Source organism: Wolffia australiana, chromosome 15, assembly GCF_029677425.1.
Source record: "Wolffia australiana isolate 7733 chromosome 15, ASM2967742v1".
In the NCBI taxonomy this organism is placed as follows: Eukaryota; Viridiplantae; Streptophyta; class Magnoliopsida; order Alismatales; family Araceae; genus Wolffia; species Wolffia australiana.
In genome coordinates this window covers 10400667-10428588 of record NC_135849.1, presented here as the reverse complement: position 1 = coordinate 10428588, position 27922 = coordinate 10400667, and the positions used below count along the sequence as shown (strand labels likewise).

Genomic DNA, 27922 nt, shown 5'->3' with positions numbered 1-27922 from the left:
GGATCTAAGGTTAGTCTCTTGCCTTACGTTGTTTTATCTCCTTTACATATCTTTAGTGAGGCGTACATCCTTATTTTAATCATTGTCTTAATAACTTTTTTCAGTGAATATTTCATAAATCATCCCACACGTTGGATACTTCTTTCTCTCCACCATTTTGCAATGCTCTCCTATGTTCCCCTCTAACTTATTCAATACTGCATCAAATGGAATGATTCGAGATAATAATGATTCATCTAAATGTTAGAAATAAATATTATTTTAATTTAAACTTAAAAAAAAATAGCCAAAATCTCTAGAGATTGATATTCAGGACAAGGCTGATGACAGTACGAGTGCTAAGTCACAGTAGTTTTCCCCTTCCAGCTTGTTAAATCCTCCATCAAAACGGAAAAAAAAATGGATTCGATGTAATTTTATGGATGTTATCTATAACCTTTAATTTGAACAAAATTTCAAAAGAAGTTGGCAGGAATATCCAAATGGTAATATTTAGACCAAGGTCATTGACCACACAAATTCTTGAGTCACAGTATTCTTCCTCTTGTAACTTCTTTCATCCTGCATCAGATCACAAAGTATTTGAGCTTATGAATTTTTATGGATTTATAAATAAACTTTGAGATAAAAAAGTTCAAAACTAGTTCGTAGAGATCTCCAAATAGTAATCATACATGAGTTCTTGAGTCATATCATTGTTCCCCTTGTATCATCTTCAATCTTGTATCAAATGGTATGCTTATGGAGCCTATGGATTTATATGGATGCAATATATAACCTTTGAGTTCCACAAAATTTCAAAAATAGATAGAAAAATCTCCAAATGATAATCTTCAGACCAAAGTCATGACAGAAAAAATTATTGGGAAATATGTTTCTCCTTGTAACTTACTCAAACCTGCACCAAAAATATCATTCCAAGTCCAATGGACCTGGGGTTAAATTATCAAAAAATCTTGGTGTTGAAAGATCTCTAAAAAAACAATTATGATGCTTTCTCTTTGTAGTGTGATTGTCATGAGGAGAGGGAGATGCGAGCTTTTGAAAATTAGGGCTTGATCTGCCTATTTGTATTTAGAAATTGAAAGGGAACATTTTATAAAAAGATTCATAAAATTATTTTAGATATCTGAAATCATCATATTCAAAATATATAAATACTTAATTTTATTAATCTAATTTTACGCTCTCAAAAAATAATACATTAACTCACACACACAAATATCTAAGGTATGTAAAGAAGTCCATGTTGACCATCATATTTCACTAGCCAAATTATTTCTGATTTACATAATCCACTTTGAATGGTTGAAACATATTAAATGGTTCTCAACATGTCATTTGCCTAATTCCTGATAGGCATAAACATGTCTGAACTAATCCAAACCCATTCAATGATGGTTGAATTTTCATAATCCACTTTGAACATTAATCAAAACACATACTTAAGAATTATACTAAAATACACTAAGTCTTAATCTTCAAGTTGTACAACTGATATTTGGACTTGGAAAAACATTTTATGGATGGACCATTTTACGTTAAATACGACCTAAAATTATCTCATGACATTATTCTAAATGGGCTTAGATCATACATAGAAAAGAGTCCATGAAGGTGCTTGTCTGATTGAGATGAGATCAAGTGCCCTTGATATAAGTGGAGTTTGACTCAATAAAGATCATTATATAAATTTTTTTGCACACACAATGCATTTATGTTGAGGATCTTAACTTATGGAGCCTAAAATATGTATCCATCCAAGCTCAAGACTTAACCAAGAGTATAGGGATAAGAGTAAACAAAACCCACACACGGATTTGGAGAAAAAAACCTTGTTGAATGGGATGCTAAGTGTTCACAATAGAGGTCCAAAGTAACAAGTACAAAAGGAGCAAAAAAAACAAGTTCTCCAAAGGTACTAACTAACTAACAAAAAGATACACACTTGGTGTCATCTCCTTCCAAAAACCTCATCAGTTATGTTGTCTCCAACTCTTCAGCAACTCTCAATTAGCTAAGCTTGAATCCTCCAAGGTTGTTCATGATGAATATTTGAAGTCCATGAATATGTGCAATGATATAGTGAATTGTGATGAGATCATAATATAGTGATCACTAGTCTTTAAAAATGTATACCAAATATTCCTATTTGATGGATAGTCAAGACAAACATCGAATTATCAAGATAGAATAGCACTAGTTGATCCTACTTATATGATAAGTATAGTTGATCATGTGGCTATTTGTGTGGTGACACTAAGGACAGGTAGTGGGTGCTCTTTGCAAAAGAGTTCACTTAATTGATATGTACAATCCCTGAATGGTATTATACCTGAACGTCAATCAGGTTGATTCATGTCGCAGTTGTATAAGTGATCCACTGACCAGAGACACCAAGGACATCTCGTGAATGGACGACTACATTTTGAATACTACTTAAGAGCCTCCAATCATGGGAATCAAACAAGTCTTAGCTCGGTAGTAAGAAGCTCACGAAGATGATTGAGTGGTCAAGACGAGATCATCCACCCTAAGTATAAGAGGAGATCGACTCAAGGAAGACGATGCAAAAAAATCCCTGGCCAGGGTAGTTAGGATATTGGAGAAAGAGTTCTCCAATGATCCTGTTTACACATCAGTACTAATTGAATGACAGATAGGGGTTTGACAATAAACCATACCCTAAGTCATTCAAGAGTCTTGTGCGGATGATGAATTATACATATACGGTAACCGATTACGTAAAGGTTCCATGAGAAAGTTCAACCCTACTCTATATCTTCTAGCGCACGAGGTGTAACTTGGAACCCCACGGGCTGGAAACTTAACCTATTGATTTGGTTAAATCGATCCTTATTTAATTAATCTATATGTTGATATAATTAATTAATAAGATTGGTCAATAAATGTTATTGGGCCACTAAAGTTATTAACTAGAATGATACATGGGCCTAGAGGGTCGCAATGCACAAGGTCATAAGGGCATTGGTGGATATATTTTACTTTTAGGGCTTTTGAGAAAAACCTTAAGTGAATTACAAAGAGGCAAAGGACTCTCATTTTAAGCACCCATGCAAGCCAGATTTGAGAGCCCCTCCATTTATTCATTCTATTTTCCAATCATCCAAGGAGTGTGTCTTCATGGTGAGAAGATCTTCTAGATTTTCAAGAAGATTTGAAGAAGAAGGCGTGGAAATCCAAGTGCGAAGAGATCACGTGGATACTTCTAGAGGCCAAACGCGTGAACGGCTTTAGAACAATCTTATTTTAAAGGGTGGAACAAGTTCCCCAAAAGGTACATTCAATGTTTTATTTTAAAGATCGATTGTGAATCGATCGACACGCTTTCACATCCATAGGAATGTGTTTTCCATGGACGAACCAAGACACCAAACCCAACAGCGCATAGGATGCTCTCAAGAATTCCTTCCAGAAGTCCTCTAGAGTTCCCTCAAAATTCCTCACCCATGATGAAGCAGACACCTCCTTTTATAAAGATCCTTTGGAAGCTTCTAGAAACCTCTCTCTCTAAAATGTTTTCAAAACTTTCTAGAACACCTAGAAAGACCCAAAATCTTCTAGAAAGATATATTAGCTTCTAAAATAGTCTAGAGGAATCCATAAATAAAGGAGTCATCTAGACTATTCTCGGGGAATCCTATTCTCTAATGATTTACCAAAAAAATTAGTTATAACTAGGATGAGAAAAAAGGGTTTGCCAGTTGACAATACCCAAAATTGTTCTAGGAGTGTTACACATATCAAGGATTGCATACATTGTAACTGACGACAAAATATTCTAGGAAAGAGCAGATAAAAACCTATTTACCTTCTGGAGCACACAATGTGGCATGCCACCTCTCATATTGGTGACTCAACCTATTGATTGGGTTAAAATCAACCCAATAGCATTTAATCAACATGTTAGATAGATAGTTTTGCTTTGATTGTGAAGTATGAATTCCTATTCATAGAATTCTGAACCATCTTTGTTCGGGAAACAAGTTTAGAAAGATGATTGAGTGGTCAAGATGGAATCATTTAAGAGGAGGGAGCTCAAGGAAGATGGTTTGAGAAAGTCCTTGGCCAAGGAAATGGAAAATCAGAGAAGACTTCTCTTATGATTTATGAAGATATCATATTAACTTGGATGGCCGATTAGGGTTTGATATTTACCACTAAGCCATTCTAGAAGTGCCAAGAAAATGAGGGACATAGTAACTGATGACAGAAAGGTTACATGAGTGAGTAAATAATCTTTGGATTATTGTTTATCTTCTAGACATAAGGTGTAGCTTGGTCCCCCACAGGCTAGAAACTCAACCTATTGATAGGTGTAAATTTATAAGTGACTAATAAACATAGAAATTAATATTTTTAATTAACCAGACTAATACATGGGCCTAGAGGATCACTGGAAAATTGTATTTTGTACATTAGAATATATAAATAAAATTTAGGGGATTTTATAAAAAAATTCTACAGTTTAAATAAGGGTAGTCCATAAAAAAATTCAACCATGCCAGAATTGTTGAGGGCCAAACCCTCATTCTCCCTTCTTCTCCCTTCTCCTCTTTTCTCTTCTTCATTCCCAATATGATTGAGACATTGTAATTACAATAATGGTGCGACAGTAAGTCTTATCAGTGAAGAAGGATATTCGATGTGTCATGGATCACACAGATACATCTAGAGGTTAGACACATGCACAAATAAACACATCTCAGTCCAGGATCCAAGAAATCACAGAATTGACCTGTGCTCATGTGATTTGATCATTATTTAATAAGTGTCATTTTGATTTTGTAAACTCATCTTTCACCATGTTAATTTATTTAGTTTCCTCCCAGTCAAGGCCATAGAACCCAACACCTAGAATATCACATGCACAAGGTATATTAGAGGCCGGCGGACATACCTAGGTTGTAGTAGTCTTTATGAGAAAATTCAGTATAAATGTATATAAAGGCCCAAACAAAATAAACTCATGCAAGTCTTTCCTTTGGATCCCTCTTCTCCCTCTATTCTTGGATGTTCTACCCTCCTTGGACACTTGTCATTTAGAAGCGGAAGATATCAGATGAGCCAAGGACCATGTAGATACATATATAGGTCAAAAATTTGTAGGGGTAATAAGAATTTGTTGAATGAAACTAACAGTTGCAAGTTTGATTTCATTCAAGGTGATAAAATATTTTTTTGGGTTTTAGTTTTAAAGGTTTGATTCAAATTGTTTTGTTCCACTACATGAATTGTGTTTGGTTTTAAGACCGTAGCCCATAATTATGCACTAATGATATCTGATATCCAAAAAAATTGGGATGGATTCGGATGAAAATATGGGATATCGATATGCATACCAATGTTATAACGTATATCGGATATCAGATTACGATCTGTATACTGCAGCATTGTGAACAATAATAGTGGATATTAAAAATCAGATGTTAGTATCTGAAATATAGATATAAAATATATTCCGATTGAACTAATGGCTCAGTTTTTTTTCACATTTAATTCATACCAAAATACCATTTGGTAAGGGAATTAAATATGACATAACTGATGATCCATAAATATGACTGAAAATCATATCTTTATTTTTTTCAGAAAATTTGGATCAATAATAATCATTATGAGATAATTATTAAAACACACCAATTAAAATTGTAAATTATTGTCATCAAAATCGAAACAATAAATGTGATTGATTCTTTGGCCGGAGTTGGGCATTAATTTTGTGGGCCCATATATTGCCTTTCTTCTGTTTGGTGGCCAACAAGTGTTTTCATCGGATGTAAATAAATAATGGAATTATAATATTGGGTTCTTATACCATGTACAAATACTACATAGGAGTTCTGCACTCCCCATTAGCGTTGTGTCTCTCACTTGTCGCAACCCTGTGGAAGTTGGGGGTGGTTTTTGGGTCTTTGTTTGGGACTCTCCCTCAACCATCTCATGGGTCTAGGTCATGGCTAATGGTGAGCTATGTCATTAGTCATGGTTCAGGATAACACAAACGGTTACCCACTGACCTAGTTGCTGATTTGTTGATCACTGTTGGCCTTGGCCTTTAGACAGCCACTCGCATTCTTTGACTTTTCTTTCAAAAAATATATCATGGTCAATTCATGTTTTGACCACAAATAAGCCACACAACCAAGATTTTTTTTGAAATAAGGTAAATAAGAAAAAAAAGTGGAAGGATTTGGGCATTGTTTCATTCAAATTTTGAAAGAATGGAATTCAAAATAAATGTAAAATTCTCAAAACCATAAATTCATGAAATTTCATTGTCTCATCCCAAAAATTCATGATATTATGTTGCTGTTGAATGTCTTACATAATATAGTTTAATAGTGCTCTGATTGCACTAATTTTTTGAGGAACAAATTGATGCATGAGGTAAAATTAAATACCATGAATTGACCATAGTATTTAATTGCCTGATAAAAACACTTAGTTGAATGAATAATATTTAAAACTTTCTCTAAATTGTTAAATCATGATTTCTATGACAGTTAATTCATAATACATTAATGCTGATACACCGTATTAATTTAAATGGCAACATATTTATACATGAGGCAAAACTGTAAATTTTAAAATCTGATGTTACATGTTATTGTCTAAAATTTTGTTAGTCATTTAAAAAATGGTTGCCATAAATTATATCTTTTGGAGTTATTTGTTACATAATATGTTACTATTGTGCACTCCTCCATTGGTTTAATTGCAAGCCTGTTGGTGCATGAGGCTGTGCTATAAGGTTTGAAAATATTGTCATTTACATTAATTACCAATTAATTTATAATTCAAAAAATGGTTGTCTTAAATTACGCCCTTATGAGTTATTTATTCCATAATATATTCCGATAAGCACTTACTAGATTAAATTAAACGCCAACATATTGACCCATGACGCACTGTTGTAAAGTTCGAAAACCATTAAGTCATACAGTATTAATTACCAATTTTGTAATATCTTAAATAATGTTTTTGTCATGTATTTTCTGTTCTTATTCCATGATGTTTACTAATAAATTTTGTGCAAACAATCCTTTACATTATCTCCTAAATCAAGTGTGTCAAAAAAATACAATTTAGTATCTTCTTGTTTTCAGAACTTGTTGCTCTCCGATTCCCCAAAATTTCCCATCTTGATGAACAATGGATGTCGACAATTGCAACCAGCACTTCAATGTGTATAGAAGCCTCGTTCTTGGTGTTGCTCTTTTGTACATGACAATTCCACTACCACACCAAGAATAGCCTCACTGCTGCTAGGCTTATCACCAATGTCAAAAAGAATTCTTGTGCTATATCTTTAATAATTGGAAAGTTCACTTGCATCTCACGAAACTTCCATTTATTGCCAACATAAATTAAACTAGTCTTTGTCCTATGATTTACGGCGCTGGTATGTTTCGAATACATCATTGAGATCTCTTCAGGGGAGAGTGACTGATACAATCCCCATGTTGGGCATACAAGCTATGGTCGACGGGGACGTAGAGAGCTCATTAGGGATCTATCTTTATCAATGTATTTTTCAGGGTAGAGAGCACCAACAAAGTTCAAATATCACTGCTGCCCGGCCAAAACTTTTTGTTACAAAGTAGAGTTACAAAAATACTAAAAAAGACTAAAGACAGTTGGATGGAAAACCTACAGATGAACAGACTGGGACACATTAAATCAATCTGTTACCTGGGTTTCAGGTGCAGCTTCTTCCAAGATATCAACTCAGATGGAAGGAAACCCTCATCCTGTAATACCACAGCTTGAGCGGTCAACTTTCCGAGAAGACCATGATAGAGCAAGCCTCTGGCGCCTAGACCTCCTATAATCCAGTACTTTGCTTGGCCCTTCTCTTTCACAAAATCGTCCACACAGCCAAGCAGAGGTAGCGAGCCGGCAGAAGTCAATGGAGGCATTGCCCTCAGACCTCCTTTCATCTCTGCCATGCTCCATTTTTCAATGGCAGGATAAACAGAGACCACCTTTGGGATAAGCTCTTCTAGTGCCCGGCATTCTTCCTGCGGAGAAACATCCGGCGAGCTGTTTTCTGATCCCCAATCCCACGTCGAGCCCATGACCAGGGTACGTGGCCCTTGCGCTGCAAGCCATGCATCTGACAGGATTGAAGGACTCCTTTCTTCATATGCCTCTCTGAATAAGATATGATCATGAGAGAAAAGTCAGGAAATAAAGATATATTTGCAGTAATAACCTCGCAGAATCAGGAAGTTGCATGTGGGCAATGACCCCTCGGCAGAGTCTCAGAGGAAGGAGGCCCTCAAGCTCTGGAAGCATTGTAGCCTTGGCGCCAAGACAGATGATCACGCAATCGTAGTCATCTGAAAGGATTTATAAATGTTTTTGATAACATGAATTTCGTTCCTTCAAGAATGCATCATTTCATAGTCATTTAGCTTACTGCATATAAACATACTCATTCTGCCGTAGATTTTCCGGAAATTTCAACGAGAAAGAATACTCTAGTAGAGCTACCTTGAAGCTCCAGCAAACTTTTGATGCGCTTCTTGAAAAATCTTATTTGCATGGAAGTTTCCTCGGACAAGTTCTTGCATGCTAAAAACAGCGCCTTTGGAATGAATGTGAGATGAACACCATGCATGTGTTTTTGATCCATAATTGACGAAAGCGAACCAATTCTAGATGAATTTTGGCACCTGAAGATACCGACTGGGATGAATGTTGACCGCATGCGGCATATAGACTGATGCATCGTAAGGCGCACGCAAGCCGGGGACCAGTTTTTGGGTTGCATCTTGACCAAGGAATTCATTGCAGAAGCCGTCGGGCAAATTTGATGCGTTCTGATTGAGCAGTTTGAATGTTTAACCACGTAAGGGAAGAACAAAGCAGATGAAAGTTTCAGGGAAGAAGAAAGATACTTCTTTCAGAATCTCAGCGTTCTTAGGAGTGGTCGCTGGTCTTATGATCCCTCTGGAAAAAATAGCAGAATACATTGATACTTCGAAATTGATAATTAACAATACTGATCACCAACCTTCTCCAAACTATCTGATCTTCATCAGAGTTTTCCTTTTCAGCAACTGATAACAGCTTCAAGCACTCTTTCCAAAATTCAGGACCTCGCCAAAGAAGCTTACCTGAAGATCATTGATTTTGCCATGCACAACACTGTATATTCATGGAGAGGAATTTCATGATCATGGCATAAACCAAACCTTTCGGTGAGTAAGGATGAATTAAGCCTCCAGCAACGCCAGATGCGCCGCCACCTATCCCAACTTCGTCGAACAGGTCAATGACGAGAGATAATTCCTTTGGATTGCTCTGATACACGAAAAAAATCAGGATAAGAGATCGTTAATATACAAGAAATTACAAAGATCCATGGCAGTTTAATCAAAACTGGAGAGGATTATGGGAAGCAGATGATTGAGCTTAGTAGAATCAAACCTCAAGAAGGTGCCAGACGACGGACAACCCCGCGAATCCAGCTCCAAGCACGGCGTACCTTCCTTCCAAAGAAATAGCACTTACGATTGAATGACCTTTTCTCTCTCATTATGAGATTTTACACACCCTACATGAACTTATAATCCGACGATCGAGTTGATTCCATGATGATTAAATGCTCATAACTCCAGCACATTCCCATGTAGTGCAGAACAGAGATTCAAAATCGTTTACAACGATGGAACAAATCAAGAAGGGATTTTACAGTTCACTTTATCTCGTCGAAAGAAAATGCGCTTTCTGACACTAAACTGTTTTCAGAACGATGAAGAAATGGATAAGAAGAAGAAATAATACTTTAAAAACTTTTACCGCAACGAAACAAATCAACAAGGGATTGATCAAGCGAATCAAAAATACAATAAGAATTCAACTATCATCAGAGTGACAAGCCGATTGAGTAACCTAGAACTGTACAAAAAGGAAGAAAGAAACCTGAGAGGTTGCAGACAGCAAGCAGATGAGGTCACGGATTTGGCGCTGCTGGATCTTCTGAGGTAGATTGGCGTTGCCAATCCTTCCCGAAGATCAGATGCAGAGCTTGGGACATCCGTTCTACGCCACAACGCACCGCCGCGGATCCAAAACCTCCCATCCAACGCCATTCCTGTGAAATTTCAACCTCCTCTCAATTCCTTCTTCGTTTATCTCTTCCTCTTCCCAACGCAGTTGAAAGTTTTGGGGATCGAATTGGATCGAATCGTTCGAAATTTGGTCGAAAGTTCCGATCGAACAAAACTCAAGTCGAGCCCGTTCGAGTTCTACCTAGACATGGTGTTCTGTTCTGTTCTCTTTATTCGCACAAAAGAACCGCACACGGGTCTGTTCTTTGTTCTGTTCATTGAATGAGCGAAATAAGAACTCACAATTCGCTCATTCGCACAAATTCGCATAATCCGCAGAAATTCACACAATTCGCACAAATTCGCACAAATTCGCACATCCGCACAAAATTCGCACAACCGCACAAAATTCGCACGAACCGCACAAATTTCGCACAAATCTTTGGAAAATTTGAATAATTTGGTTGCAAATTGCATAAAACAGTGTATAGTTGGGAGAACATTGCTAATATATCGGTTAATATTCTGACATAATAATATCCTAGTTGATATGTTATCATCCAGATGAGCAGTGGGAATATAAAATGAATTAAAAATTTTAATTGGAAGAGGTCTCATTTTAGTGGTAGAAGACTAATTGATAATGTAGTGTTTAATTTTTGTTTAGATAAGTTGAGGGTTATGGAACAAAAATTAAGAAAAGTGAGGGGCAACTAACCCCACTAAAATTAAAGTATGAGGCAGTCGTTTAATTGTTAAAATTAAATGTGGGCTTCTTATGGTTTAATTTTTTAGAAAAAAAAAGTTATGCTCTGAGTTGTTATTAATCACTAGAAGTTACAGTCACAAAATAAATGATGGCACACACAACGACAGTCACTGGAATACCGCCTTCAGGGTCACTTGAACGAGCATAAGCTCTAAGAATGATATTGCCAATTAGAGCATCTGGGTTTTTGAGGTGAGAGAAGATGAACACAGCTCCATGGATAGAAGAGGGATAACCAGAATTGCAGCGCTTCAAAACGACTCGACCGGCAGCAAGCGAGTGCTGGAAGATGCCAGAGACTTGGAGTTGTGACCAAATCTGGTGGAATTGTCTCTTGTTGCACGCGATAGATTCTAATTTTATAAGAACATGGTGGGTCAGGTTCAAAGACTGTTCTTTCCTCCCCTCCTTGCTGGGCCAAATCTTACGAGGGAAATCTTGCTGACCAGAGTGCATGAGTCTGAAATTACAAAATAATAACAATATAATCAAATGATTTCCGATGGACTGGATATTAGATTCAAAGATAATGCTTCTAAAACTTCATCGCAATCCAGAGAGAATTCAAAATAAAAAACAATAGACCAGAAGAAAAAGGATCGAGAAAAGGAAAGAATGACAAACAGTACAGTCCCGAGAAAATATCAAAAGAAGACAGAAAAACAGAAGAAAAACAAAAAAAACGAAATCAGAAGGATCATTTAAGCAATAGGAGAAAAGAAAACGACAGAGAAAAAACAGATCGAAAGAGGATCCAGACGAGAAAATATCAAAAGAAGGCAGACCACTGAAAAAACAGCTCAAAAGAGGAGAAAAACGACGGAGCAAGAAGAGATCAGAAGAGGAAAAAAATAGAGATCAGAAAAAACAGTTCAGAAGAAAAAAAGACCTAGTGCGGAAGGAAAACGAAAAAAACAAGATGGGAACAGCAGAGATCGAAAAAAGTATCAAAAAACAGAAAATAAACAAAATAACCGATAAAAACAGATCGACTGAGGATCAAGATGAAAAAAAAACGCCGAAATCAAAAAACAGAGCGCAAGTGGAGAAAAAACAGATGGAAAGAGGATCAAGATGAAAAAAAAACGTCGAAAAAGAAAAAACAGAGCGCAAGTGGAGAAAAAACAGATCGAAAGAGAATCAAGATGAGAAAAACGTAAAGTCGAAAGAAAATAAAGAAAGAAGAGAAACTAACACCGAAAAAACAGCTCAAAAGATAAAAAAAAGCCAAGATGAGAACAGCGAAGATCAAATCGGAGAGAGAGGGACTCAAAATCAGCAGCACCTGTGCGAGGAAGAGGACGGGGGAGGTGTGGCCGGTGAGCTCGGCCATCTTCACCATGGAGGATACTTGAGCTGGTTGTGTGTGAATCCGTACCTGCACTTCAACAGAAAAAATACATGGAAATTCTCAGTAGAGCACACTTCAGTAGAGAAACATGACAATCAACGCGCAATTAAAGGAGAAATAAGCGAGGATATATGGAAATTCTCTAAGTAACACGCACTCACCTTGTTCTATGATGCGTCGACACGAATGTGTGACTGGGCCGTCATCTTCGTCACCATCTTCGTCCTCATCCGCTCGCAAATCTTCGTTGCTGTACCATGACTTTAGCATCATTAGGACTTCCATGCTCTCCGCTGTGAGTCGCGATCGCCTGTAGTTGATTACACGGCAGCCTTCTGAGAATAGACGCTCACACGCCGCACTCGTCGCTTGCACAGCTAGGAACTCCTTCGCAACCGCCGCTAACGATGGGTAAGAAATCTGACCTGTTTTGAGAGAATTTTTAATCCTGTACGCATTCACGACTACAATATATATGAAAATTAAATATTACCTATCGTCTTCCACCAATGCAACACCTGTGTGTCAAAAGCTGGGGGGGCCGTCGCATACACGTCGAGCTCCTCAATAGACTCAACTCTCTGCGGTAGTTCAGAGGGATCGAGCAGTTCTTCTAGTTCCATTTGTATGAAGTCACAACTCGCTGCTATAGCGGATCGTTCGGTGAATCCACTCCCATCATTCCTAGATACCGCACGGGACTGCAGGATATTGCGCACTGTAGACAGTACATCACTCTTTGCGTGTGGATCAATCAAGCGAAGTTTCATGGATAGGTCCAGTAGAGAGGCAATAGTTAACGCCTCATTTCGCGTAAGTACGGATACATATTTCTCTAACTTCGCCCACATAGCCGCACAAACATTAGATAAGGCATTCCGTTGCCTGGCGGACATAGCGTGTCCAATGTGAACCGTGGAGGACTCTGTGACTCTCACTCTAATAAGCTCAAGGTGCCTCATCAAACCCTTAATAATTACTATGCCCTCATTAACGTCGGTGCCTTGCTCTGAATTGCGACGGAGGTACCTTGCTGTAGTGGTTTCAACAAGTCGACAAATTTCTCAATGAGGTCCCACTCTACGTCAAGTAACGACCGTTTGCGAAGCACATTTGACAGTAGCATATCGATGACGAATCTCTTGCCCATGCATCCACGGAGCATCTTGAAAGTAGAGCTCCACCGTGTGGGGCAATCTGTCGGGATCCTACTCATTTCTGTCATATTCAACTGCCGGCAATATGAGAAATATTTTGCCTCTTTCTTAGACGATCCTCTTATAGCGACAACCACCTCTCTTAGGCGCCGGACAATGCCACCTAAGGAAATCGCTAGACCAGCTGACTCCTCCGCAGGAAAGTCATTGACAATATCAGTGAGGTCGACTTCATCAACGAAGGTTACCTCGGGCGCTTCGTCAACGACATCGAGCGCCTTAAGTTCGGCCTGCATAACTAAATTGATCACGTGGGCAATACACATCACATGTCTCTTTGTAGTGAAATGGGGGTTCACGGAGCGCAACTCTCGCTCCAATTTCGCCATCATTGCTGTATTATTCGACACATTATCCGTCGTCATCGTGCATACCTTTGCGCTCAAGTTAAAATCAGAAAGAACCTCCAACACAATTTCGCTCAAGCACTTCCCACTGTGCGTGCCCTCCAACTGACATATAGCGAGGACACACTCACACATCTTCCACCCCTCGTCAATCCAATGCACAGTGAGTCCTAAAAATGATATTCGATTTGCAGAAGTCCAACAATCTAAAGTGATCGCTACTTTTTCGACGCCCTCCAATCGGGCGCGAATACCAATCTTTAACTCACTGTATAGCTTGAAGGCCTTTTCCTTCACAGCCCTTGTTGATGGGATCGAGATCTCCTCTTGTGCGATGTAGCGCAGTAATCGTATGAAGTATTTCTTGTAGACAATGTTCCACGGTGCGGCTGCCTGGCATATGAACCGTACAAGCTCCTCTTTTGTCGTCTCCGCCGTGTACCCAGTGAAGCACAATTTTCTTGTACTCTGTCGATCAAAAATGTTCGCCATAGATGGTTGGTTGGAAGAGCTCCCTTCATGAGCCCTGAGTGCGTTATACTCTTTACGGTGCACAGTCTGCAAATGACGCCATAGCACTATACTGCAGCTATATTTGTTCTGCTCTAGTGTCACTCCATGACCCCTGGGCCGAGCAGCACATAAATTGCATGTGAACACCCTAGGCGCTACCGCGGTGTAGTGTACCTGGGCAGCGCATTCGTTCTTTCTTTTCTTCTTCTTTTGGACTTGGCCAACAGTCCGCTCCGATGATGCGGAGCTCTGGGATGAAGCAGATGTATGTGATTCATGTGTTCTAGGCATCTTAGGCTACAAGTTCAAACCTAAAATGCGAGAAAGTTAAACACATCAATTAGTAGGCTAAGATTGTCACAGATAACTGTAGTGCAACAATGCTCAATCTACACTGCAACACGGCTATAGAACACAAACATTTAAATTCTAGATTATTATAACTTTCAGATGAATATGAAGTATTACGTAAGGAAAAATTTAACAAGCAAAAAATAACGAACAACAACGTAAAGTGGCGGGGATTGTTTGGAATATCCAAGATAGATGGAACAAAAAGTTAATAAAACTGAAGAAGAAAATGTACCAGGAACTACGCAACCAATTTTCCACAGGCCTCAAGAAACGCTTGCGATGCTCAGCCTACTCCACGTCGAATCAAGAATAAATATAGTGAGAGTTTCGACAACCTAGCAACCAACTGAGCATTGCATATGAAGAGGGGGATGGAGAGGAAGAGGAATTGAAAGGGGGGAACATAGAGTTACATAGATAGATGGAATATGGAGAAGAAGGGAAGAAAAGGGTAGGTGAAGAGATTAAAGAAGAAGAAGAAGAAGATTAAAACGCTGGAGAGAAAAAATAAAATAATATCAAGGACGTTGAGTAGGAAAAAAAAGAAGAAGACGAAGAGAGAAAAAAAAGGCAGGAAAAAAACTACGAAGAGAGAAACGAGGAAGAGAAAAAAGAAGAGAATAAAACGGTAGAATGTGCTGTTAAAGAAGAAGAAAAAGACAAAAAAATAAGAGTAAGATAAACTAACAGGCACAAGAGAAGAAACAAGAAGAATAAGAATATGGAGAAGAAGGGAAGGAGACAAAAGAAAAAAAAACAAAAAAATGAGGAAGAGAAAAGAGAACAAAATAAAATAATAGAATAAGAAGAAGGGGAAAATAGACTACAAGAGGAAAAAGACAAAAAAAACAAAGAAGGGAAAAAAGAGTAAGAGGAAAAAAAGAGAATAAAACTGTAGAATATGAAAATGAAGAAGATGAAGAAGATAAAAAAAGAAGAAGAAGAATATGGATAAGGGAAGAAAAGGGTAGATTAAGAGATTAAAGAAGAAGAAGAAGATTAAAATGCTGGAGAGAATAAATAAAATAATATCAAGGATGTTGAGTAGGAAAAAAAAGAAGAAGACGAAGAGAAAAAAATGAAAAGGACTATGGCAAGTTATATCCAACATCTTCATCCCATATCTGGATACTATATAGCCTATTTCCAATATCTGGTTCAGCCTTCATCCTGATATCATCATCCGTCATCAGCTCAGGACAGGCAAGAACTACTTGGGGGGATCCGGATCATTTTATTCAACTAATCCAGGTTTACTAAACAAAAATTAAGTTATGAAACTATGGAACCCCCCTATGTATGTTGGATATGTTGGATATGGAATCCCCCTATGTATGTTGGATATGTTGAATCCCCATACTTTCCACAAAACATCTAACTATGTATGTTGAAATGAGGATGCAAAACAGAATAAAACCGTCCCATGGCTGAAGTGCACTATGACTTCTGCGAGGATGCCAAAGATCATGTACTTTTATCTTAAAGCAAAGTCTGTGCCTTATACTCTTGCTTTATTTTCTCATTTTATGCCTATTCGAAGGAATTATCGTACTTCTTTACCTATTGATGTCCAATTTGCGGTCAAATGCCTTCGGTTTTTAGTCGGCCCTGTTTCCCGGTCGTACTGGGAGGCAGAGTCAGGCAGATGACAGAGAGAGATTGCTTACGGGGAAAGAAGAAGAAAAAGACTATGAATATGGCTATCCAATATAACTTGCCATAGTACTCAAATTGGGAAAATTTGTGAAATTCATTGATATCGAAACTATGAATAAAAGTCTCATGATTTAACCTTTACAAATGGAAAGTCAACATACACAACAAGGTGGCATAAGAAAGCTAATCGAAGATGAACACCATATTTCGCTTATGTTACACAGATACATGAAAACATTCCTTGACAACTCGTAAAGAGAAGCAATACCTGGACAACTAAAAGCAAATATTGATAAAATAGATTGAGTCTGGGAAATTTTAAGTCCCTGAAGACAACCCAATGGAGGATTGCTATGAGAGATGAAATATAAATGGAAATCCAGCATCAATCAATGAGAGGAATTGTAGATATATCCCCTGAGCGGGAGTCAGGTGAATCATTTAGTGTCAAGGGGAAGAAGATGGCCGAGAAGGGCGTCTGAAGACTAGATGAATTAGGTTATCTATAAAATCTTTTTCTATAATATTTGGGCCTGTTGAGATATACATCGCTGTGAACTAAGGAAGTGTGAGCGTGAGGAAGAGACAACGAGAGAAGCATACGGAGAGGGAGCGGGGGAGGGAGAGGGAGAGGGAGCGGGAGAGGGGGAGTGATTGAGCATAGGAGAAGAGGAGGGAAGAGGACGATGGAAGGGAGTTCTTACCTCGCAGATGTCTCTCTCACGCGCTGGTCGGGGACGTCGGGGACGCCAAGGCGGACTCTGCGAGGGCGGCGGCGTCGGGGACTAGAGAGTGGGAACTGGGAAGTGAGGACTGAGGACTGACCGACTGGCGAGTGGCGACTGAGGACTCCTTTAATTGTTTTTTAATATGTTTAAAAATGAACCGCACAATTCGCACAAACGAACCGCACAGGGGTTTGTGCGAAGTGCGGTTCGTTTCATTGTGCGTTCTGTTCGGAAAATCCGAACAGAACACACAATTCGCACACATTCGCTCAAAAAGAACCGCACGACCATGTCTTGTTCTACCTACAGATTGGGTTTGACTAGTCAAACTCAATAAGTTGGGTCCGGTTGCAGTCCGGACACAGTCATGTCCCAGTCCGGTCTCGGTCCAGTCATGTTGACTAGTCAAAGTCAAAATCAAAGTCAAGATGAAAAATTGGCAAGAACTTTTGCTAAAAGAATATGGCATTAGAAGGTAATTTAGAATGTCCATGTTGGAAAGTAAAAAGCTAATCAAGATGAGATAGTGCAAGAGTGCAAGAGTATTAACCAACACAATAAAAAATAAGAGTACCAAAACAAAACCAGCTAGAACCTGACAAAAAAATATTCTTATAGTATAAAAGAAGAAGAATAAAACAAGAAGAAGAAAAATAAAAATAAATGAAAATAAGATGAATAAAAGAAGAAGAGAACAATAAAAAGGAAGGAAGATGAAAATAAAATGAACAAAAGAAGAAGAGAACAAGTAGAAAAGAAAGGAAGATGAAAATAACAAGAATAAAAGGAAAATAAAAGAAGGAGAAGAGAAGAAAAAATAATAAGATAAAAAAATGAAAAACGAAAAAGAAAAAGGAGGAAAAGAAGAATAAAAGAAGAAGAAGAATAAGAAGATAAGATAAGAGATAAGAGAAAATTGATGAAGATAAGAAGAGAAGAGAAGAATAAAGAAGACCAGAAGTGAAGATAAGAAGAAAGGAAGATGAAAATCAGAAGAAAAGAAGAATAAAGGAAGAAAGGAAGTAATGAAGATCAGAAGAGAAGAAAAAGTGAAAGAGGAATACTACAAAGAAGAGAAGAACACAGAAAAGAATAGTAAGAAGAAGAAGAAGAAGAAGAAGAAGAAGAAGAAGAAGATAAGAGCAAAGAAATATGAAAAGAGCGGCGAGCGCGCGGTTGGGGGGGGGCAACAAGGGCGCAGGGATCGGGGGGGGGTGGGAGGGGTTCCGGTCTGACCTTCAGGCCAGTCCCCCAGGAAATGGGGGACTGCTGGTCCAGGTTCGGTCCGGACTGACCGGTCCCCGGTCCAAAATGTCAAAGCCTACCTACAGACAATATATTCGATCGATTCGACTGCAGTAATCGAAATTGATTGAAAATTTAATCCAACTTCTGTTCTATAGAAATCAAACAGTTGAAAAAAATGATTAAGCTTTCTCGTTCTCTCTCTCATATCACTTCTAATACATATTTTTTTTTTCACACATTTTTTTATTTGTTAAATACTGCATCATATTGTTTAAGACAATCTGACCCAATGGACAGATCGATGGTTTGGATTCAATCGAATGCTCGAATATTCGATCGATTAGATTGAATCCCCGATCCCTACCGGCATAGTTCACTTTTGGGGGATCGATCAAATTAGATCGGCTAGGTGAGCCCCACCGAGCATGAAAATTTTGATTAAGTGGCAACTCTCCATTGGATGACCTTTTTCCTAATCTTAATACTAATGCAATAGTGCCAATATGCAATTCTGCTATGTTAATAATGTAAAGCTATTGACCAGGAAGATCACCCTCTTTTGAAGAATATAGCATAAAATATCGCATTCCTCAGTCATACTGTAAAGGTTCAGCATTTAAAAAAAATGTTACATCGTAAAAAAAACAAAAAATAAATTATGCAATAACAAACTATTAACAACTCCTACTTCAATACATTCAACCAACTTCAACACTTTGTCTAATTAACATCTTAGAAAATTTCATGAAACTATTATCACCTGGTTTTTGACTTTTCGAAAATACTTATATTTTCTTTAGTACTTTAGTGGTTCCTGTTCCTGTTATGTTTTCCTTTGAATCTTACATTCGAGATAGTTTGATGATAGAAAATTTTTCAAAGATTGCTTCATCCAAAGCATGCCCTGCTGGCTCTGCTTCCCGTGATCCTACAAGTTCTCTGGGTGAGATAATATTAGACCATTCTATCTTCTGAAACCACGAATTTTCATGTTACTTGATGTACTATTTTCTATATCTTCTATGGATATGTACCCCTTGGGATTGATTTTTAGAGCATATTAAACAAAGAGATACATATTTGGGCGATAGTTAGCTCAGTGCTGATAAAGAACCCCCAAAAGTATCACCACAATCCTTGATATACACTCATTCCATGCTTTAACCCTCTTTTCCAGATATCTCGATATTGAATCAATCGAACACACTTTTAAGACGTTCCATTTTTTGGGAAACCATACACAATGTCACTGGATCTTGATTTTTCCTATATAAATGTAACTAATGTATCTCCCTGATGACGAATTTCTCCATAATGACTGTGAACTGTCACTTTTGGAGTAGCCAAATAAGGATTAACTGATCTTATAACTAAGTAGTCAATACGGCAGAACTTGAACTTAACCCCATTTTTTTCTGTAATCTGTATTTGAGTAGACATTCATCTTCACAAAAAAGTGTCGAAGGCTAATAAGTGTGGCTGTTTCATCACAAAAAATGGGATAGGACAAAAATCAATTTAAACCAAATAGAAAAAGCTATCTCACGGCCTGGATAATGATTATAAATACCCTTATTTTTAAAAGTCTGACCAAATGTAGGAAATAATATTTTCTATAAAACTGTCATTATAAGTTATTAAATGGCAAGATGAATAGAAGTTGGGCAATTTTGAATGCTACCTGTACTAAAGGGCCTAAATAATTCCTAATTGGTGCTATATGATCTGTTTCAATTGGTTGTTTTGTCACAGTGGTGGTGTTAGATTTCAAATTGTTAATAAAATGATGGCGTGTGATAATTTATGAACCAGCCGTTAGGATAGGCAGTGTTGCATGTGGATTGGGCAATGTGTGATTCAGCCCTATAGCCCATGTATAAATGTTGACTAACTTAAATGAAAAAGACTGCGCATCTATCTTTCTTTTGCTCCTGCCACTTCCACTCTTCTACCATCCATAAAGAATAGTTTGATTCCTTATTTCTATTCAAGAATGTACCGGCTGTTCCGTTATGTGTGCAAAGTGACAAAATCTTTGCTTTAGAATAAAATGATTAATTTTGTTGTTTTAGCGCAATAACAGGAATTTTCCTAATGGAACTTCTTTTGCAGTCCCAGGAGAGATGGTCCAGTAATAAAATGAGGGGTCAGTAATACAACTCATTTACATACAAATCATGAATATTTGGAAACCATATTATGGAAGGAGATAATTCTTTGGTTCGTTTGAATTGAGGAATTTCAGACCAAACTTTTGATGAACTTAGATCTTAGGCTAATCCAGAACTTACTCTTTGATATATTACTTGCTCAAAAAAGACCTGATCCCACTATGAGAAAAAAGTTTGTTCAATGTGTTACAAACTAGTGAGCCTTCTGAAGAAGCCAAAAAAATCCTACCTGAATACTAAAATGAAGGGCAGTTTTGTTATGATGGTAAACCAATGCCCAGTTCTAGAATTTGCATAACTATTGGAACACCCGATTCATAACCTTCGCAAATAGACAATCATGGATTTTAGATTCTTATATATTATCACGCTGAGAGATTTTCCGAAAGATAGTTCAGATATCCTTTGGAACCTATCTGCTCCCATTTTTTTCTTGGTCTGAGCAACCCAGTTGACAATTTACGACAAGTCTTTCTGAATTTCTGAATTTTAAGGGAAAAATTAAGCTTTCTTTACTTTTCATCGGCACAATTTGTATTACTAGGGCTAATCATATTATCAGGATTTGCAACTATTTTTCATCTGTCTTTTATGATTTGTTCTATTTGATTTCTCATTGTGGTTGTCCAGCCAACAACCTAAACCTACCAACAATTGTAGTAAAAGTAAGGATGCATAGTGCGCTTAAAAGTTTGTTAGACTTGATATGTGAGATTCCGACTTTAGGTTCTTGTCATTTCAACCCGTTGAACAGATTGAAAAGTTCTATCCAATAGACTGACTGTAGAAAGCAGATCGAAAAGACAGTAAAATAGCTTCATTCCAGTAGTATTTGTAGGACCGAAAAAACAATAAGACAGACCAACTCGACAAGATCAATCCAACCCATTCACGATCACATTGGGCTTTTAGTTGTTTTGGGCTTTCCATATCAGTTTAGATTGAAAAATTTCTACAGCCCAATAAATATGTTCCTTTCACACACCAAATAATGAATGGGTCTCAGCAGAAATGGTGACTAATTTTGCGATTGGTCTTGGAAGAGATCAGTCACCTCTCCTCTCTATACTCTTATTACCTTCTTCTGAGATCCACCAAATAAAGTGAAGTGTTCCAACCACATAAATATCAGTCTCAATTCATGACAGTAAGATACAGCCTTTATCATCCCACAAAGCTTCATCAGAAAGGGACTGCGGATTCGGGCTTCAAACGATACAAACGAACGGTTCCCAGAACGTATTCAGGGAGTTCCGAATCTTCTTTGGCCTGAGAGCATTGTCAATATTTATCAACCATGCATTGTGATAGCAGAATTTGAGACAAACCAGAAGACAGATGAGAGTTTTATGCGCTGACCTCAATGAGAATGGCCAGGTCAACGACAAGGCTGGTGACATAGCCAAGCACCAAGCCAATGATGCTCCTAGCAACGGACGATGATCCAATGTCCACATCGATCTGCAGAGAAGATGGCGAGGTAATACGGGATCAAAGTTAGAGGCAACAGAGAAAGAAGGGCTGCTCGGAGAAGACCCACTTCAAGGAAGTTATCTTGGCGTATGTAGTTGCAAGTCACGGCTTTTCCGAGGAGGCATGCTTTTGTTCCGACAGCGCGTTTCACCATCCAGTACCCCTGGAAAATCATTAGAACATTGAAAATTTCTGTCCCATATGCACAAAAAATTTTCAAATTTAAATGAATCCAATCAATGATTGACCAAGGAAATTATACTACTTTTTCCTGTATTACTTGGTCCCACTCGTCTAAATATGACTTTTTCCTTGCATCCTGCATCCCATTCATTGTATCCGGATGGATATATAGTACGTAATAAATATTTAAAATTACAATTCTAGTTTTCAGTTTAACGTTAGGCAAACCTCCACAATGCTTGGAATGAGCTTGAATCTCGCATCCCGGAAGGCATCAGATCCGTCAATGAACCTGCCCAGCAGAGAATCCTTCCTAACAGGTCGGTCAGCTCCATAGTACATCACCAGGCTGTAGTTTGGCTTGGCAGGAATCTGAAAAATTGATTGGATTTCAATATAATTTGGTTTTGCAGTTGTTTCTATGCATATGGAAGACTTCAATTTCAGTCAAAGGTGGAGATAAATCATCAGAAAAATACGTACCTGTAAATTTATGGCGAGAATAAATGGAAGCTTCTTCGCTGTTTCAGACTGAAAATGGGAAAATATGCCATTAGTTGACTGCTTGAGTTTACTAAGATGTCGATTTGTAGGAAGAGCGAAGGAGACACAGAGAGATAGAGAGAGGGGGAGAGAGGGAGGGGGCAGATAGAGAGAGACGAGGGAGGGAGGGAGATAGAGAGGGAGAAGGAGAGGGGGGAAGAGAGAGAGGGAGAGAGAAGGAGAGGGTAGGGAGAGGGAGAGAGGGAGAGGGGAAGAGAGAGAGGAGAGAGAGGAGGGGAGAGAGAGAGAGGGAGGAGGAGAGAGGGAGGGGGCGAGAGGGAGGGGAGAGAGCGGGAGAGAGTGAGAGAGGGCGGGAGAGAGCGGGAGAGAGCGGGAGAGAGCGGGAGAGAGCGGGAGAAGGGGAGAGAGGGAGAGAGAGAGGAAGAGATAAGGAAAGAGAGTGGGAGAGAGAGGGAGAGAGAGGGGGAGGGAGAGAGAGAGGGAGAGAGGGGGAGAGAGAGAGGGAGAGAGGGAGAGAGAGAGGGAGAGGAGAGAGAGAGAGAGAGAGAGAGGGACGGTGGAGGGAGGGAGAGAGGGGGGAGAGAGAGAGGGAGAGAGGGACGGTGGAGGGAGGGAGAGAGGGGGGAGAGAGAGAGGGGGAGAGGGGGGGGAGAGAGAGGGAGAGGGAGAGAGAGAGAGAGAGAGAGAGAGAGAGAGAGAGAGAGAGAGGGGGGGAGAGAGGGAGAGAGGGAGAGAGAGAGAGAGAGGGAGAGAGGGAGAGAGAGAGAGAGGGAGGGAGAGAGAGAGGGAGGGAGAGAGAGAGGGAGGGAGGAAGGGAGGGAGAGAAAGAGAGAGATACGAGGGAGGGAGAGAGGGAGAAAGGGAGTGAGGGAGGAAGGGGGAGAGAGAGAGTGACACAGGAAACACAATGTCAGATACGATGGAAGAAAAAATTCTGGCAGCCTCAAAGTATGAACTTCCTTCTCTAGATTGAAACAAATAAGGAACTTCTTCATATCTAGTAGATAGAGTGGTCGATTAAAGCAAACAACCACTGTCACTAATACATGCGGTGATGGAAGTTTAATCCTTGGAGTAAGACTATGTAGTCCTGTCCATATATGTGGGTAAACCCAAGAGTGACACAGCAACCCACAATGCCTTTAAACTAGATTTCACAATGCAGACCCATTCGCAACCAAGACCTATGAATTTACTTTGTTGGACCGCAATTTTGCATCAATATCTGCTCTGGTAGCATTCTAGATCTCCTACATTTTCTTCCCTAAGGTCCTGCCAAGTTTCACTGGAGTCAGCGATCATTCCTTGCTAAGCGCTATGTGATCTTCTGATATGATACAACTGCAGGGTATGCAAGGAGGAAGGGCCAACAGGGGCCCAAGCCTGAAGCACGGGCCGAGCCCACAACAGACTCTACTTGAGGCCCACTTTGAGGGAGCTTGACACTGGAAATTACACTGTAAGCTCTCCACCTCTCTCTCTCATAATACCACCTTTCTCCCGATTTGGCTGTGACTCTTCCACAACCCCCCCCTCCCCTGTTCATTGGCGATCCTTCACCATCCCCTTGTCATTCCTATTCTCTCATCTCTACCCCCGGAATATCTCATATCTCTCGTCTCATAACCCCTTCTAGTGCTAAATTGCACAATCATTGGACAATGAGAGTCGTTCTTCGTTGAATTTGAAGATACACTCATCACACCGATTCATCCCTGGCACTGGATCATATCATCTTCCAGCTTAGTGGCCCTGGCGATCCCATCTGCAGGTTATTAATGAATGACTCCAGTTCATCCATTGTCATCTTAGTCATAACTATGCTCATTAATTTTTGCCCAAGGTTGTCCAGCCTCTGAATTTTAGTGTTTTCAACGTTTCAATGACTTATGGAAGATTATAGAACAATGAAAGAGAAAAGTGTATAAGGGGTTGAAGGATGTCAGCACAAAGAACATTACCAGAAATGACGTTGCCAGGACTCGCATGAAAGATTATAAATAATGGAGGCCAAAGGGAGGCTGTGTCATGGCAGTAGAGAGGAAAAGGAGAGGGAAACATGCAATATTTAAACAAATCTTTTGCCCCCCTAAAAAAGGAGGGCTATTAATGTTTGAAGGGTCACTTAAAGCGATATCGTTAATGTGAGGTATCACGGGTTCGTATCAATGTCACATGACTTTGACGCCAAACATCTGAATGAACGAGGTTAGACAAAGAAGAAAGATAACGAGGGTGCATGTTAATTTACCAGCATATAACTCCCTCGCCTCCTATGTTTACTTATTTCCTCTATTTCATTGAATTAATAATTCCATTCTTATAATATTCAAAGTTCTTAGATCTAACTCGAGTAAGTCTTATTGGGTAACACTTTCCCTTACATAAAAGTGAGGGAAAACCCTAATACAACAATATCCATTTTTAGCTGATTCATGTCGGTGGTGGCTAGGGCTTTGCTTGGTGGTCCATCTATGGGGCATGAGAGGGCACATACTATCAGAGCTTGCTAGGTGATATTGGATGACTGCTGCACCACAACAATGGAAGCTAAATTCCTGGCTTACCTCACATGTGTCAACTGCATCAAGCTCTTAAAAAAAAACAGGGTCTAAAGAAGTCAAGAATTGAGAGAGAGTATTGGCTCCAAAGGAATCAAAAAAGAGGCTTGACCATCATAATCAATTTTAGGGTTCATTACATGTTATTTATAATGGTGAGAGAGAATCAAAATTGAGCCCATCTTAATGGACCATTACATCTATATATAAGAACAATTGAGAAAGAATCCCACTCAACACCATCCCTCAAGCTGATGAGAGGATATTATCCATTCCCAGTTTGCCACAACTCTTAGAATCATCATGCGGACAGGCCTATGGCGAAGATTTTGGCTCACTATTGATCAGAAGGGATATGCGGAGTGCAAAATTGTCCCAACTCAACATTCTCCTCAGTAAGTGACAATCAAATTGAACATGTTTAGTGAGATCTTATTTCACTGGACCATGGCCTATACTGAGCAGATTTATTGTCAAAAAATATCTGAGTAGGCTGATCACACGAGAGCGTCAGCTCTGCGAGAAGATTCATGAGTCATAACGCCTTGTAACGACCTTGAGCAAGGGTGCGAGACTCTGCTTCAATGCTTGACCAAGATACCACATTGCTTTCGATACGTTGTTATTATGGTGTGTGTCTGTAATTGTACTTGTGCTCTATTTTTCAATAGAATTCCATTTAAGCTCACAGATTGTGCACTTTCCAAGAGGGTTGAGGGAGATGAGAGAGAGGGAGAGAGCTGAAATCGTGCAGTAACGTATTCAACCCCCTTGAGCCCAGCATGAGGAGGGACTGAAAGTGTTTCATTCATAGGCCAGGCCTCTAAGCTAGTCCCTCTTGTTCTCTAGGATTTCTTCTGTTGATAGATCCAATGCCAGATCATATCAGCTTCTTACTGTGCCGCATAATAAGATTGCCACCAAGAAAGGTACAATACCCTGTCGTTGATTGTCGGTTAACATGTAAACCAACATAATCACCATTTGTGTACAAGGTCCGAATAGAGGCCACCCTGACGCTTGAACTGAAGACCAAGTCCAGTGATACCTGTGAGATGTTGGAGTACAATGGATGGCTGTGTACATGTGACACATTTTTGGATCATGCATGCATTGCCTCAGAACACTCAAAATACATGCAAAAATTCTCTATTTCTCTTATATTTTTGTTTAGTGACCCATTAACATGGGGCCATTTCAAATTCTCTCTCGACCCCATTATACATAGCATGTAATGAACCATAAAACTGATAATGATCCTCTTTTTGATTCCTGACTTCTTTATGGAATCATAAATAATTTAGGGTTCATTATATGCTATTTATAAGATTTCCATTCTATTTGATATTTGATATGTTGACACGGTGTAGGCCTTTCTACCACCATCTCTGCCACAGTTTCTGCTGCTGCTCGTGCTATTTCTCATTGCCATTCATAGCGTTTTTGCTAACATTCAGGTTGAGCGTAGCCTAAACTGATTATTAGGGTTAAGCCTATTTTGATTATTGATTTCTTAATTTTGTGCAATATTGGGTGCTGTGTGAGCCTGTGGAGTGAAAGCAGTGGAGCTGTACATGAGGTCGTAGCACTGATGAGTCCTACCTGATGGCTTGATGTGAATTGGTGAGGACAACAATTCCAATCGGTAGATCACACCAACTTCCTATCAAGAAAACCACTTTATCTTTAAGATTATCCAAGGTCCATGATGAGGATCAAGAACAAAAATGGAGAAGGAAGAGAATCGCAGAATGGAATGACAGGAATGGATAGATGGAGGTCCCTGGTGGAGATCTCCCATCTGGAAGCAGCCTTCATCCTGCCAGCCAGCCTCTAGGTTGCTATCTGCAACCTATTTCTTGAAATGACCAAGAATGCTCTGCTCCTTTCCTGGTCTTTCTTATTTATATGTTCCCACATAGGATGCATTGTCATCCCTTGATCGGCCTTCCATTTATTTCTTCTTTGGCAAGTCTTGGAGAAGAATCAATGTGTATCATCTCTGATATCATGTAGTGTGAAAGACATGAATTCAAAATGGGAGAGTAAATAAGATAGCATAAATGCAAAGAAGATATGAAAGAAGGGGAGAAGTGGGCCAAAGCCCATTTATATTACAGGGAACCATGCAACTGTTTAAACGGATCAAAGACTGTATAAAAATATTAAGTACAAGTCTTTACCTGGACGAGACATTTCGTATGCTGTGCAACCTGATTTATGCAATTTTCAGACTTAAGCCAGTCAACTGCAATTAACTTAAGAAGTGGATCGCCTCCTGAAACCTAAGAGCAAAAGGAATATAGAACTTATAAGAATCCAAAAAAAACAACAATTCAAACTGGTACAAGAATTTTAACTAATCAAGTATTAAATAAGTCTTTGACATTAACCGGAGACATATATGTATTTTTACTCATACTGATCCACCAATGTGTTCAGATGACCTCTCTTGTTGGTGCATCTGCGATAGGTCTTTGAATGAACCTATCAACTTTATAATTCAATGGGTCTCGAGATTCCTTGGTCTATAAGCGCCCTGATTCTTGAAAATCATAAAATACTCTTCATCTCCTTGAGGACGCTCTTATGCTTAAGATAAAACTTGATTCTCAAATGAATGGCTTACCTGAGGACCAAGGTAAACATCATCATCTGGGTGGGCGACTAAAATATCTAGTAATTTCTCAACCCGACTGCCGACTGCCTTTTCGTATGATTGAGGTCACACCTTTTTTGGCTAAACCATGCTCAAACCATTAGAA

At 39.0% G+C, this 27922-nt stretch overlaps 3 protein-coding genes across 3 annotated transcripts in view; all 3 read right to left on the bottom strand.

Annotated features, from left to right (window-relative positions):
• Positions 1-7579: 7579 nt before the first annotated feature.
• Positions 7580-10339, bottom strand: LOC144713229 (FAD-dependent oxidoreductase family protein). Its single transcript, XM_078587756.1, has 9 exons — positions 9955-10339; positions 9460-9517; positions 9225-9333; positions 9044-9146; positions 8928-8979; positions 8703-8849; positions 8521-8614; positions 8240-8366; positions 7580-8178 (listed from the first exon to the last, which is right to left on the bottom strand). The coding sequence occupies exons 1-9, from the start codon at positions 10122-10124 to the stop codon at positions 7713-7715; spliced, it is 1326 nt and encodes a 441-aa protein (XP_078443882.1). The 5' UTR covers positions 10125-10339; the 3' UTR covers positions 7580-7712.
• Positions 10340-13181: 2842 nt separating this feature from the next.
• LOC144712658 (putative transcriptional regulator tpeD) lies at positions 13182-14258 on the bottom strand. The gene has a single exon (XM_078586925.1). The coding sequence runs from the start codon at positions 14256-14258 to the stop codon at positions 13182-13184; it is 1077 nt and encodes a 358-aa protein (XP_078443051.1).
• A 7208-nt stretch (positions 14259-21466) lies between these two features.
• The window catches only part of LOC144712760 (ENHANCED DISEASE RESISTANCE protein (DUF1336)), a 69452-nt gene continuing 62996 nt past the window's right edge, over positions 21467-27922 (bottom strand). The window contains exons 17-22 of the mRNA XM_078587060.1: positions 27341-27442; positions 22576-22623; positions 22321-22464; positions 21977-22072; positions 21796-21897; positions 21467-21705 (exon numbers count right to left, since the gene is read on the bottom strand). Coding sequence (XP_078443186.1) covers positions 21619-21705; positions 21796-21897; positions 21977-22072; positions 22321-22464; positions 22576-22623; positions 27341-27442 — 579 coding nt within the window. The 3' untranslated portion in view covers positions 21467-21618. The remainder of the gene's footprint in view (positions 21706-21795; positions 21898-21976; positions 22073-22320; positions 22465-22575; positions 22624-27340; positions 27443-27922) is intronic.